This window comes from Nuphar pumila, chromosome 11 (genome assembly GCF_984573655.1).
Source record: "Nuphar pumila chromosome 11, dmNupPumi1.hap1.1, whole genome shotgun sequence".
Lineage (NCBI taxonomy): Eukaryota > Viridiplantae > Streptophyta > Magnoliopsida > Nymphaeales > Nymphaeaceae > Nuphar > Nuphar pumila.
This window is the reverse complement of record NC_143259.1, coordinates 9,284,238-9,299,480: the sequence shown is the minus strand read 5'-3', so window position 1 is coordinate 9,299,480 and position 15,243 is coordinate 9,284,238. Positions and strand designations below refer to the sequence as shown.

Below are 15,243 nucleotides of genomic sequence, written 5' to 3'. Positions count from 1 at the left end.
TCCTACAATCAGTAAGGAAAGAGGAAAATGAGTTGTGAAAAAACCTCAACAGGAGCCCAACCAAGGACCTAAACATTAGTAAGCGCCCAACGAAGAGGGTGTCAAGACAAATGCAAACAAGGAAACCCTCCAGAACAATGTAATTGCCTCACCTACTTGAAGGGATCCTGGTGACTCAATCATGGCCGACCCCCAGTCGAGATCCTGAAACACTGGTCATCGACGATGGATGGGAAAACAGCCGTTCCCTACATGTTCTTTTGGAAGAGTACTAGAAGAGAAAGCATGGTAATAGCCTGAGAGGCTCTGTTCATCTGGTAGGGGTGACCTGTATTCATCACCAAGTTAACAGGATGTCACAAGTTTGAAACCTGTGGTAAGGGCAACCTGTGAATGTCACCAAGTTGACAAGATATCACGAGTTTGAAAGGACGAAGCTGAGTGTATTGTCTGGTGGACAAGGGGGACAGACTTAGTTTTTTAGGTCAATAAACTCTATTAGTGAGGCAGTTTTCTAAGATGGGATCAGGCAGTATTGAAAATCACCATTGATATTGATATTCAATATCCACCACCCATCCTGCGGATCAAAGGCCAGATGCCAAATCATTCATTCAAAAGAATTTTGGGGGATTTGGTGTCCGGTGCAAAGCACTTGAAAATCATCATCAATGATTAATTTCAATCTCTCGAGAACCAAAACCCAGTTTTTCTCCACTTATCCATAAAAAGAGTGTGAGAAAGAGAGATGCAAACGGGCTCCACTCGCAGTTCTCAAGTGGAATGTGTGGCCTTGATTTGTTGGAGATGTATGTTCTCAACATGGAGAGTAGGTTTGGAAACATGTCGGGTATGGGTGGATCAGGGTTGACCCAATATGAAACTTTCCATGAGTGGGTCCAGTTTTGGATCCTGATGTGACTCAAACATGGTAGCACCTCTGATACTGGATCCACAGAAAATATTGTGTCAGGACTCAGATCCAGGTGACTCATTAAGTTCAATTGAAATCGGACCAGCTTGGTTCGGACCGAGGGAATCCTACTGATGATCGGGTTGATTCCATGGCTCAGCATTCTACTAGACACTGATGCACCATACCTAATGTTTGTTTATTTTAAAATGTTGTGACCAAGTTTTTCCGTCAGTTCCTTCTGTACTTTGGAGTGCATCAGACGGCAGCATCTCTGTTCCGGTTCTTGGCCTCTGCCACCCAATCAATGGCAGCTGCAACCATAGGAGGCCTTCTCACCTTGATGTCAATTCTCTTGTTTGGAGGTTTCAGCATTCCACGGTGTGAGAATTCCATTTTCACTGTATCTGTTCAATACTAACTGAAATCTGAAAACTACAGCACTTATCTAGAGACATGAATGAGTTGAGTTATGTGAAGTATTTCACTCAAATTTAAGCTGAATAGTTTGGAATAGTCCTATTACCTCTAGAAGACTTGGGCAATCGTTTAACATTATAGTCTAATAACATTACAAGTATATATTCAGCAGTGCCATCCATATCATAATAAAACTGTGCAAGTGATTATGAAACTATAGAGTCCAATTTTAAGTTTACTTGATAAACGCACCAAAACTTACTTTTCAAAAGGTCACAAGACCCTACATACCAATTAAACTCAATGCCCAATCTAGTGATACTGGTCCTAGCATGCCAATGTTGATCCTGAATATCTTTTCACACTGCTGCATATGTCAGCAAGATCAACAGAGTCTCTTAGTTCAATGTGTCCATATTTAGTCTGGAGTCATATCTGTGGAAGTCGTAGGAGTCAGGGGCTGAACTCAGCTTGTTAGGCTCAAAGCAATGCACTTATATATGTATGTCTTTTACTATGGCAGATTCCATGCCAGTTTGGCTGAAGTGGGCATTTTGGGTATCTCCGTTGACATATGCTGAGATCGGAATTGCTGGAAATGAATTCCTTGCTCCAAGGTGGAGAAATGTGAGTTTTCAGTGCACCTAATTCTTGAATCCTGTGGTCTTTCTTCTTGAAGGGACTTATTGAATATGATTTTCCCTTGCAGATTTCTTCTGGAAACACTAGCATTGGACATCAGATTTTGATAAGCAGAGGGCTTGATTTCCCAGGATACTTCTACTGGATATCAGTGGCAGCAGTATTTGGCTTCACCATACTTTTCTATATGGCCTTTACTGTGGCCTTAACATATGTGAAACGTAAGATATAACAGTTTCATGCTTCAAATCTTGCAATTAAAACTAGCATAACTACTGTCTCAATAACATAGAGTTTTGAGCATATAGTGGAAAGGATAAAGTGAATGGCTCATTAAGGACTTTGTTTAAGTCCATTGGCATCTATAAACACATACTGAACCATACAACTATGTCACAGCTTCTGGAGCATCACAGGCTATTATTTCGAGAGAAAAGCTCTTGCAACTACAGGGAAAGGAAGAGGCTGGTCTTGATGATAGCATTCAAGAACACAGGAAGACTGGTGTGAACAGGCTAATTCAACAAAATTCCTTGTCTTTTCATCCAATCTAGGCATTCAAACTGACTTGCAATGTCTCTGCAGGCAGGATGGTATTGCCTTTTCAGCCATTATCATTCACATTTCATGATGATCAATATTTTGTTGATATCCCTCATGTAATTTCATTCAGATGAGCAACTAACCATATTTCTTCTATAACAATGGGACTAGAAAATATGAAACTTGATCCTGGTTCAGCTTAGACTGGGGATTTGAGTGGCATGGACTAAGAAAGTTTAAATAGTGCATTCCGTAGTTACTGGAAGCTTCTAAAGACATCAAAAAGCTCACTTTGGAAGTGTGAACCGCATGCTCCTTTCACACTTCCATTAAGAAGTCTTGCTTTATTATAGGAAATTGGACTTCCTTAATGCTGTAATTCACTTTTTATATTAGAATAATTGAGCCTTCTTTTCAAAATTATGCTTTTATTATATAAACCTAGTAAAAAAGACTAAACATTTTATTTAAGTAAAAACACAGGTTTCATCTACTTTTTATTCTCATTTTCTACTCCTATTATTGCCTCATGGTTTCCTCAAATATTTCACATTTCATGTATTAAAACATTTTTCAAAGGCTTGCTTCTCACTTCATGTTTTGCGTATTGCGTTTTGCACTCACTTCTTGCACTGATAACTATGCCACATTAACTAAATGCCTGTATTTTTGTTTCTATCTAAATCATTATGTATTCTGAAACCGTTGTCATTAAGGCTAGTTTTTAGATTAGAGCTCCCACGGTCACCACCCCTTTCACTATCACTACAAATGTAACTATGAATGTCATCGGTCACTGGAATTGTTGCTACCATTCGAAATGCAACTATCCATATTTGGTTTCAGAACAAATTGCAATTATTAATGTGATTCTTCCAACTATGCCTAGTATCATACATGTAATGATCATAATAGCAGTTGTAACTCTTACACCCACTATTTAGATTCAGGATAACTAGAAAATAAACTCTCTAATTCATCCAGAAAGTAACTATCATTGTCAATCTCAAAAATCTTGTTTTGAATAACGAAATATACAGAATAACTGTCACCAGAGATGAGACTCCAAACGTCCTTGTCACCATCCAAGTCATGTTGCGGAAGGCCTAAAACTACACCAAGTCAGTATGGGGGCATGAGCTTAGTCCAACCATATCTCTTCTCTGTGGCTCCTTCATACCTTACTTCATTGTGTATGATACAGATTGATTGGTATTCTCTATACAATTATATTCTTATTCATCATGTGCTAGAAAATGGGAGATCAGGGCGTGACAGAGAAGAAACTTCTACTTAAAGATGTCAACTTAAAGATGTCACAGGTGCATTCAGGCCTGGCATTCTCACAGCACTCATGGGTGTCAGCGGAGCAGGGAAGACAACACTCATGGATGTTCTTTCTGGGAGGAAAACTGGGGGTGTTATTGAAGGAGACATAAGGATTGGAGGGTATCCAAAGGTTTAGAAGACATTTGCTAGGATATCTGGCTACTGTGAACAGAGTGATATTCATTCTCCAAATATCACAGTTGAAGAATCTGTTATCTTTTCAGCGTGGCTAAGATTAGCACCTGAAATTGATCAGAACACTAAAGGGGTAAGGCTTAATGAAGACATATACAGGTCACCAAACACGATGAATATACTTGAGTTATAGTTACACCTATGTCTCTTCAGCAAGTTTTTACGTTTTTTAGAAGATCTCTTCAGCATAGTTATTTAGTTATATTTTCTTTTAGTTCAATGACTTTTTCACTTGTTCAGGCAAATGTGCTTATTTAGTTATGTTACTTTTAGTTCAACTATTTTTTCAGTTATTCAGGCAAATGTGGTTCATCACAATCAGTAAGTGACCATATAGCAATTGGCAGGTCCTAACCAATTTTGTCTTCTGTCCTATCCACTTCAAAGAAATTTAGTTACACGTGTTTTTTTTAATCTGAACCTGTACATATGTTTATTTGTAAAAACCATGTTTTTTATCAAATCAATTTAACCAATTTTTTTAAATTTTTTCATCACATTTTATTGTAATATAAACCATTGATTTTCATAGGCTCTATAAACATATCTGAACATGAAAAATAGCTCATCTAATGCATGTTTTCTACTAAGCTACAAAATATATCTGTAATTTCAGATTAACTAAGCACCTACAACTACAGTTTCTTAAACTGTTTAGGACTGTTAGGAGATAAAAACTGGTTGGAAACTACCTCCAACTCTGTAAGTATATGTACAAAGGTTTGCCTGACAGTAAAGCTAAGGTACAAATTGACAAAGAGAGAAGCTACCTACTAACAGTTTTCTTCATTGCACGCTTATGTAGGCATTTGTAAATGAAGTATTGGAAACCCTTGAGCTCGATGGAATCAAAGACAGTGGCATGCCTGGTGTAAATGGTATCTCAACCACGCAGTGCAAGCGGCTAACTATTGCAGTCGAGCTTGTTGCCAATCCTTCTATCATATTCATGGATGAACCTACGTCAGGCCTAGATGCAAGGGCAGCTGCAATTGTCATGCGTGCAGTGAAGAATGTAGTCAACACTGGAAGAACCGTGGTGTGCACAATCCACCAGCCAAGCATTGATATATTTGAGTCATTTGATGAGGTAAAATTACACTTCTTCAGACAACCATTTAATCCAATTTTAGCATTTCTATCATCCAATATGAAGTCACAAACTGTTCTTGATAGAACTTTGAACCTATGGCTCAAATGTTTCTCAGATTGGTGTTGGATATGTGACCAAATCCAATCTAGTTGAGCCTTAAAATTTGCATGAAAAATTACTCTAGAGCTGTATTCGGATCTCATATAAACCAATTGAAGTATAAAATTCTTAAACTATAAAAAGGCATTTGATCACATGAACATCACGATAAAATTGTGATGTAATTCCAAAGTAGGCAATATTCTGAAAATATCATGAATTTTTCATGATTACGTCAGTTCTTTTGGAATTATCATGATAAAATTGTGATATCTTTCAAAATATCACCGATATTTGTTACATAGCCTTTCAATGAAGTCTTTTTTCCTTCTTATAATTATAATCGTTTGCAGCTGCTACTGATGAAAAGGGGGGTGGGGGGTGGGGGGGGGGGGGGGGGGGGCAAATAATTTACGCTGGACCATTGGGTAGGGGTGATTGAGTATTTTGAGGAAGGCACTAAAGCCCGATCTTATTGGACGAGTATCAGAATAAATGTATGCATCGGTAGATGGTCAGAGTTTTTGTATACAAGCATATTTAGACCAAGTACTGAACCCATTATGACTTGATATTTTGTGTCAATTGGCAATAAGGGTGGACATCGGGCTGCCCCAACCCGGCCAGACCCAGTGCCCATTAGGGCCCAACAGGCTCAACCCATGCCCCAACCCGCTGAAAGCCCAATCTGGCCCTTGTGGGGTTTGTGGTCGGCTTGAGACTTGTCAGGCTAGGTTCAAGTCATGTCAGGTTGGGCCCTTTAAAACCCAATTGTTATCTAATTTGGCCAAGTTGGGCTCAATTGAAGTGATTCTTTACCCCTATCCCAGAAACCTGCCCAAATCGAGCTGGGTTTGGCCCAATACATAAGGGTTTCGACTTTGACGTTGCCGTGGTAGCCCAAACCCGGTCCATCTCAGGTTGGGTATCCAACTCGATGTCCAGCCTTAGTTGGCACCCATGTCTGGAGACACACTAGCTCAATAGAAGTCTGTCCTATTAGTTTCATGTTGGCTCAAGTGGCATCTTACAAAACGCCATGGCTTTATCTAAACCAAAGTTGGTGCACCACAAGTCATTTTATCCGTTGATCCATTGCAACCAAAGATAACATGAGATAAATTACTGGCAGAGGATCCCTGGAGTTCCGAAGATCAAAGACAACTACAACCCAGGAACATGGATGCTAGAAGTCACTACTATGTCAATGGAAAGGCAACTTAACGTGGACTTTATCCTGATCTACAAATACTCATCTCTCTATCAGTGAGTACTATGTTGTCATCATCCCTCTAAATTTCTGAATTTGTGTGAGAAGCTCATCTCTAGATAATAGAATATTGTTGCTTTTTCTTATTATGAAATCAACATTTCTTTATGTTGGAAATGCACACTATGTATTTTCTTTGTGTGTGTATATATATATAATGGATATTTTTGGACAAAGATACTAAGATGCATGCAAGTAAAAACACGTTTTATCCTTCTTTTTTCCATGTCACTTCCTGCTTTGCTGCTGCTTACTTGCATCCTTTATCCTTCTTAATGACCCCTGCTTGCATGCTTCACACAGTGTACTACTTCTGGCACCTACTCCTTTCTCTGTTAATTACTATGACCCTTGCATGTTCAGGAACAACAGAGAGTTGGTCAAACAATTGAGCACGCCACCTCCAGAGTCTGAGGACTTGAACTTCCCAACTGTATTTCTGCAGAATGGTTGGGGACAGTTCAAAGCATGCCTGTGGAAGCTTCACCTGTCATATTGGCGAAATCCTTTGCACAATTTGGCCCGCTACGCCTTTATGATCATCACTTCAGTGCTCCTTGGTGCAGTCTTTTGGCAGCATGGGAGAAAAATGTAAGCCATTCACTGAAGAACTTGTTTATTCCTTGATAAACATGCATGCACAGATAAATGCCTAGTAAATTATGCAGATGAAACGTCTTTAAAACAAAACAAGAAAAAGAGGAATACAGGGAAATCAGTAGAAGATACTCTAAATACTTATGGTAATACTAACAAGGATAATACTTGGTTCTTTCACAGAGTCCTTCCTCTAACACTGCTAAATTTGCCTTGCAGAAACACAGCAGAGTTTATTCACCATACTGGGGATGGTGTTCTTAGCAACCATCTTTTTAGGGGTAAATAACTGCATATCAGTTTTCCCCATTGTAGCAATCGAGCGCAGCGTCCTATATCGTGAAAAGTTCTCTGGGATGTATGCCACCCCTGCTTATTCATTTGCACAGGTTGGAGATTTTCCTCCCGATTCTCTCTCTCTCTCTCTTTATTTTTGTGTGTACAATATATATATATATATATATATATATATATATATATATATATATATATATATATATATATATATATATATATATATTCACCAGCTGCACCACATTCAAGAAAATCGTATGAAGACTAAAATGTATTCAGACCAACTGTCATTATTTTCGGTATCAACAACCGATTGTGGAATGGCTGGTGAAAATGAAAAATAATTCTTTTGATGCACTTTTCACTTTGAATTAAACCCTTTTTTTTTGTCTTGCTATTTCTTAATGCAGGTTGTGATTGAGCTTCCTCATGTTTTCATCCAAGCAGTTATCTATAGGATTATTACATACCCTGCAGTAGGATTCTATGGGTCAACTTACAAGATCTTTTGGGATATTTTCACCATGTTCATGACGTTCTTGTACTACAATTACCTTGGGATGATGGTAATCTCGCTAAGTCCTAGCGTTCACGTTGCCTCAATCCAGAAATTTGTTTTCAACACAACACTGACACTATTTTCAGGATTTCTGATTCCTGGACTGGTAAGGAAGTTCTCCTTTTATTTGATTGCCGACTAGGTAACAGTTATACATGGTTAAACTTTAGCTCAGGAATCTGTCAAGTCAATCAGTTTCTCTTATCTGACTTGACGCAGGACCAAGTTAAGAAAATCGGTTACTGAGATCTGACTAGTCAGTTCACAACTTCTGAACTGATCAATTTTTCATCAGGTTTCAAGCAGTCACCTGAACCAATACTTAGATTGCAACTTGTGTCCTAAAGGCCTAACTTCTCCAGTCTGTATGGTCCAAACGATTTTACCCTGGAGTGCTTGTCCTTGAGCTCTGTTACATACTCTATTGACTACAATCTTGAATGCAGTTGAATGGCACAAAATAGCTCCTTTGGCAAAGGAGCTCTTTAGTTAATTTGTGAGTATTTTGAAACTTGGTTATAAAAAACAAAACAGAAAATGGTGTCTGGATAACTTTGTAACCACATCTACTGAATACCAACATGAAATATCACTCTTGCAAGCTTCTTTAATCCAAAATAGTAGCACCATCTTTAGGAATTTGTTGTCAATTGAGGAAAAGTTTTTGTCATACTTTGGCTGGTCACTGATGATGCAATTGTTACCTGATGCAGCAAATCCCAAAGTGGTGGGTATGGTCATATTGGATCAATCCTACAAACTAGACTCCGTGTGCATTGTTTACTTCACAGTATGGTGACATACAAGAAGAGATTAGCGTATTTGGAGAAAGGAAAGCAATCAGTTCCTTCCTGAAAGATTACTATGGATTTCAACATGATCAACTGGGTGTGACTGCTGCTATGCTTATTGTCTTCCCTCTTCTCTTTGCTACTCTGTTTGCTTTCTTTGCGTCAAAATTGAATTTCTAAACAAGATGAGAAGCAATAAGCTCCAATCTCAACCATGATAGCTCTTGTTAATAATGCCATGTGAATGATATACCTGTAATATGGCTGCAATATTTCCTTCTAGTCTTAAGGTGTAATCAGTAGCATAAATGTAATATTCACTGCAACAAGTGTTTTCAACTTGATATGACTATATTCTCAATAGAATGAGTTTTCGCCAATGTAAAAGAATGTGGGTAACTGCCTAAAGCCTGGTTAATTGGCCTGACCTGAAATTTGGACCCAAGTTTGGTCTATCCATTTTCATTGCATCCATCACAATGAAAGTTTGCTAGGGTTAGCTCACTTTGATACTTTTACAGATGAGGGTAGGTCACTTCGACACTCTTACACATGAGTTATCCGTATTTAGGCCAAGCCAGTTGAATTGTGCATTTCCCTTGATTATGATTCCACCATTCCTTGTTAAACAAAATCTGATGGGTTATCAGCATGCATTGTCATACAGAATCAACACTCCTCACTATCAAATAATCAAAGGAAAACCAAATCTTGACCACCTTGAAAAAACAAAAGACAGATCTACTAAAAGAAAAATGAAAGAATACAAGAAATGGAAACTGGTTTACACAATCTCAAAAATAGGCTTCTGGATTGATGTCACAAGCACTAAGAATATCTAAAAACGTATGTCAGATTACGATTTTTTTCAATCTACCGATCTCTTTAAGAGGCACTACATCAGACTCATGTTCTCATGCATTACAAGCCCTCAGAAGAAGCACAAAGAAACAAAGCACCAGAGTGCAAACAAAGAGCAGCTTCAATACCATTGAGTCAAACAGCAGCAGAAAAACTACCCAATTATATCCTCCTCATCTTCAAAGCTCAAATTCAATGTCTGCAACTTAAAGCCTGAACCCTGTATCATCTCAACCAAGTTGGAAGCCACCCCAGTAGCCTGTACGGTTGTCTGTTTTGTCAGCTGCATAGAGAAGAATGGTATTATCCATTATGATCAACAATAGTACATCTATCTCATAGATAAGAGAAACAGGAAACATTATAAGGATGTCAACCCCGGTTTTGGTTGTTTTCTTCATCCTTGACACAGCCAACGAAAATGAATTCTCTTGTGATATTCTCTTGTGATACATCTTAGTATCATCACAAAAATGAGCAACGTACTCTTGATAGGTTACATGGATATGTCAAATCTAAACTCAACAGTACAACAGAACACAAAAAGACCAAAATATCCACCAGAGGTGATTTTATATGGTGTGACCAAAGAATCAATAATCAATTAATGCACTTACGAGGAACCCTCACCGAAGCGAGGAAAACCCCGGGTGGGGCCCCACGACCACCCTGCCTTCATAGGCAAACATCTACGACACCAGTTATGTCTAATGAGACTCCTCAGCCAGCTCTTTGTACAATCAAGAACGCCAGAAGTTGCCATATTGCAACCAAAATTTTCACTCCCTTACTTGGACAAAGAAATTCAAGTTGTGTAGATCAAATACCTATTTTTTCACCTTTTTTTATAGGCAGATCATGCTGAGTAGAAACTAACAGATCTGTCAACTTTATGTTATACCTAGAAAACAGCTTCCTGATATCTAGGATGGTTTTGGCTGGCTCTTCAAGCAGCTTGGAGGGCTTGCCATTTGGCTGTGCAACGAGCTAATTTGCTGGAGATTGGTTCAGGCTCATTTATTTAGTAGATGAGCTGAGCTCGAGCTTCATTGTAAGCTCATGTACTTAAATGAGCACAATATCAACATAAGATTGAGATTGTTAAAACCTCGTTTATGCTCGAACAAGCACTTCAATTAATATATGAACAATATAACTTTACATTTGACCCAAATAAGGTCATTGCAGTGGTTATTAGGTTATATTTTGAAAAGGAAAATGACAAGATTTGCAGTCCACTCTTTTCACAAAGTTGCAGAAAGCAATGATGTTTCTTTTTTAGTTACTAGAAAGGTTCATCTCGAGCAGCTTCTCTGGACCCCTACCTGCCATCTCCCACCATTTAAGACCGATGTTTGTAAAATGTCATCACAATTAATTCAATTATCATAACTGGAAACTTGTAATAGTTACACTACAACCTTCACATTATTCGCATAAATAGTTGCAGATATTGAAGATAACATAAACAGAACCCTTTTCTGTTTTATTTCTTTTTGCTTTATCTTTTAATGAAAGACATGAGTAGACAGGTACCATACCTCAACAGTTGCAATCCCTTCAAGGACACCGACTTTAAGATCACTAACACCTTCCACTTCCTGAATTCAATTACATAAGTAGAATTAGACAGTGATTCTGGCCTCGCTAGACTGAAAAACACAAATTCAAGTATGAATTGGAACAGCTTAATGCAGCATCCAGGGCTAAGCAGCAGCAATCACCACTGGTCGTTTGCACTGGATTTACCCGTAATTCTCAATCATGCAGGTACATTAGCAAACAGTAGTGCTGGTTGCTTGAAAGCACAAGGTAGACATATGTGGGATGCAATCTGCATCTAGCATCATCTTTGACAAAGGCATCGTAAGGCAAGTCTATTTGCAATGGCTGAATGAGATACCAAATGACTTGCAGACACTGTATCTAAGAGAGATTCAATTTGGACTCAGCCTGAGTCCAGCAACTCCTTTACCCCGAACAGAAAATCCTCTGTTAAGCAACTATGATACTACTCTTGTCAACTAAGGGGCCAAAAACGTAACTTCCCAATACAGGAATCACTTCAAGTTGATCAGCAAGTTCAGCAACCAACTCACCAGGGAACTGGACATAAAATGCAATAATGCAAGCTAAGACTAAGGTGAATTGCAGAGTCGATGGTGCATTTGAGAGAGACCCAGCTTAGAATTGACCTTGAATCCCACATTGTATCACATTGGACCTTGACTGAGGTCTAAAAAACTCCCAACTAATATCCTAATTTTGCTGGCTAGTCACCCAGAAAAAGCCTCAAATGGGCTCATACCAACTTGGGCAACTGGCACTGAACCGCAGAAGCGGCACCCTCCACAATGGAGTACACTACACCACATTAGGCAAATCCACGAATCAACACGGAGTTCCATGAGAGAATGAGATAACTAATTCACGCCTAAAGTTGCCATCATACTGTAAACCAAAGGAAATGATAGAAAATCAGACCTCCAGAACTTTTCTCACTGCAGGGATTGCAGAATCGCTCATCATTCCCTCCGCCTTCAATGTCATAAAACAGAAGTGGATCAATAAAAACGCCTACATTCCAAAGAAACCTACACTAAAGAGAATGCAGTTAATTTTTGAATCGGAAATTTTGCGCATCCTAAAGAATCTTCATGGGTTCTCTTGCCGATAACACCAAATTGAGGATGGTGGTCAAACCATGATTCCAGCAGTTTGGGCAACCTAAAGAATTTTCACGAGTGTTCTTGGCCATAATAACAGAATCGAGGATAATGGTGGTGACGATTCCAACAGCTCGCACGCACGCACACCATCTTCATGGGATCTTTTTGGCGATAACAACAAATCGAGGATGTTGCTCATCATGATTCCGAGAGGTTAGAGCATCTTAAAGAACTTTCATGGGATTTTCTTGGCGATGATAACAAAACGAGGATGATGGCCATTATGATTCCTGACAGTTCACACACACACACACAGCACCTTGAAGAACATGGTGAGGACGTCGGATGGAGAGACCGGCACGGAAACAGAAGGCTGGTCCTCTCCCACTTCTGGAGCCACGGCTTCCTCAGCAACGACCCTAACCCCAACTCCTCTCTGTGCTCTTCCCTCCGTCCATCTCTGCTTCATCAGGAGCCAACCATCGGAGACACCACAACGAAGAACCGACCTCGAAACAGAAGAAGAGAACCAGAAATAAGGAGAAGAAGAAGGGACGGAAGGAGAGGATCTGCGAGAAATCCTAGAAATCGAGAAGCAGGAAGACGATGGAAGGGAAGAGATTGCCGCCATTTCTCCTTCCTACCCCCTCTTTCTTTCGATTGGGTTTTTGTGCCCGTAGCCTCGCTAATATCCGTTGTTTGCAGATCAGGGAGGAGGCTACCGAAGTGACACTACGAAAGTGATAAATATCCAGAGTGCCACTATTCCGAAAAGCCCTTGTAAGTTCTTAAAATATTAAATCAGCCCTTTCTCCAAGAGAGATGAGCCACCTGTATTTGGTAATTTTTAACTTACATAATCTCCTTTTCTTTTTTTATTATTTTTTTGGGGTTTATTAGGAAAACTCTATTAAAATATACAAAACAAATAAACTGAATACATAAAATAAAAACAATAACAAAGTATGCAAGCATTCAAACTGTCAATGTATTGCCAGTGTAATTGAATAAGACGATAAGTTCATGATGTATTTATTTTTAATATAGAAATAAATCGAATAAATAAAAATAATAACAGTAACTAAATACGGGGTTTTAACCCGTTGTCTTGCCACTTGACCATGCCCCAATAACCCCATCTATGTTTCTATTTAACACGAATTAAATGTGTAAATATTAGAAACCTAAAGCTGTTAAACTTTAATTTGTCAAACATTTGGCGCATATAATTCTTATAATTTGAGAAAAAAACAAAGCAAATGCACAAGCTTTGCCACCAGACTTTTTTTGGATTTATAACCCGAATAAACCACACCCGTCACGAAAACCTAGTCGCGCTGGCTTAGCCTGCCATACCTATGATCATCATGTCGGCAGCATAAAACTTCGAGACTAGGACCCTTACCCCCGGGACTTATGTTAAGCGTTGGCTTGCACAAAGGAGCGATGCCCGTGGAAATCGAACATTGACTGCTTGTCTAGCAGCCAAAGTCACACCCCACTATGCCAATCCTCCTTGGGGCCTTGCCAGACTTGCAACTGAATAAGAATTTTTTTTCCATTTATTACTTGAAGAATCCAAATTTGGGATCGAATATCTGGTCGCAGTGGCTGAGCCTGTCATACCTATGGCTGTCATCCCATAAGCATAATACTTAGAAGTGTGATCGGCCTGAATCGGCTGATCATATCATCAGAAAATCGATATGATACTTACCGGAATTGGCTATTTTTTAATAAATATAAAAAATAACTTAAATTTAATTTTTTAATAATATTTTAATGACTTTAACATGTGTCACATTCGGATTGACACGTAATATTTTTTGGCCAATTCAGAACAATTCACTTGAGAATCGGTATTGTCCAATTCACCTGAATTGTTGGCCAAACACAGGTCCTATTCCGATACTGACAACATTGGCTAGAACCCTCATGCTTAAGGTCTGTGCAGGGCATCACTTGCAGGAATCCAATCTTGACCACCCATCTCACAGCCAAAGCCCAACTTTGGGACTATTAAGAAGTTTCTTATGGTGAAACCAAAGTGTTGAGCTTGGCGCCACAAGCACATGACCTTTGCAGCTCATTCTCTTATGCTTCATACAAAAGCTCCCACCTAGCACAAAAATCTAAGTTGAATAGAAAATTATAATAATCTTTCGATTCTCATGGGCGTCACCTCTCTGTGCAAGCCAATGCCTAGCATAGGCTCCGGGGGCAGGAGCCCTAGCCTTGGAATTTTACACAGCGAGGACCGTAGGTACGACAGGCTGAGCCAGCACGACCAGGTCTTCGTGCTGAGTGTGGTTTCTTCGGGTTATAAATTCAAAAAATACATTATAGTTATCCAAAAACAAGGTTGACGCACCGAACAAATGGCTCTAGGGGGGTGGGGCTGGTTAAGGCAATTTTTATGAAGTTTCTAGTGTGACTTGCAAACAAAGGTATACAGCACGGCGATCAAAATAGAGCATTCGTGTGACATGGCTCAGCATGTTAGAAGTAGGGGTGGCAAAATCTGGCCCTGCCCGCCAACCCGCTTCTTAGCCGGGTTAGGGTTTGGCTTAAATGGGTTCATGTCGTAAACGGGTCAACCCGCCTAACCCGTTTATTAAATGGGTCATGTTCGTGTTAGGGGTATGCCAACCCGCAATCCACAACCCAAGACCTCTCCTCTCCAGTGGTGGTGTGCACCTGTGCGGTTATGGTGTCTATGTTATCGGGTCGGCCCGTTTAATAAACGGGTCACCGTGTCGTATCAAAATGGAGCATCCGTGTGACATGGCTCAGCCTGTTAGAGGACGTCCAAAGTCCAATTCTCCATGCTAAATTAAAAAAGAAAATAGCATGTCAACACTGTCTTTAATAATAATAATAATAATAAACTCTTAAATGACCTTACTGCATTAAGCACATCATCAAACACACACTCATGTGTTTCTTAACCTAGTTAAGGATTGATAAT

At 39.3% G+C, this 15,243-nt stretch overlaps 1 protein-coding gene and 1 pseudogene across 1 annotated transcript; one reads left to right on the top strand and one right to left on the bottom strand.

Annotated features, from left to right (window-relative positions):
- Nucleotides 1-225: 225 nt before the first annotated feature.
- On the top strand, nt 226-8,925 carry LOC149821869 (pleiotropic drug resistance protein 3-like; annotated as a pseudogene).
- A 603-nt stretch (nt 8,926-9,528) lies between these two features.
- On the bottom strand, nt 9,529-12,940 carry LOC149821868 (uncharacterized). The gene is made up of 4 exons (XM_089981082.1): nt 12,595-12,940; nt 12,091-12,144; nt 11,148-11,207; nt 9,529-9,889 (listed from the first exon to the last, which is right to left on the bottom strand). The coding sequence occupies exons 1-4, from the start codon at nt 12,904-12,906 to the stop codon at nt 9,761-9,763; spliced, it is 555 nt and encodes a 184-aa protein (XP_089837208.1). The 5' UTR covers nt 12,907-12,940; the 3' UTR covers nt 9,529-9,760.
- Between the last annotated feature and the right edge of the window lie 2,303 nt (nt 12,941-15,243).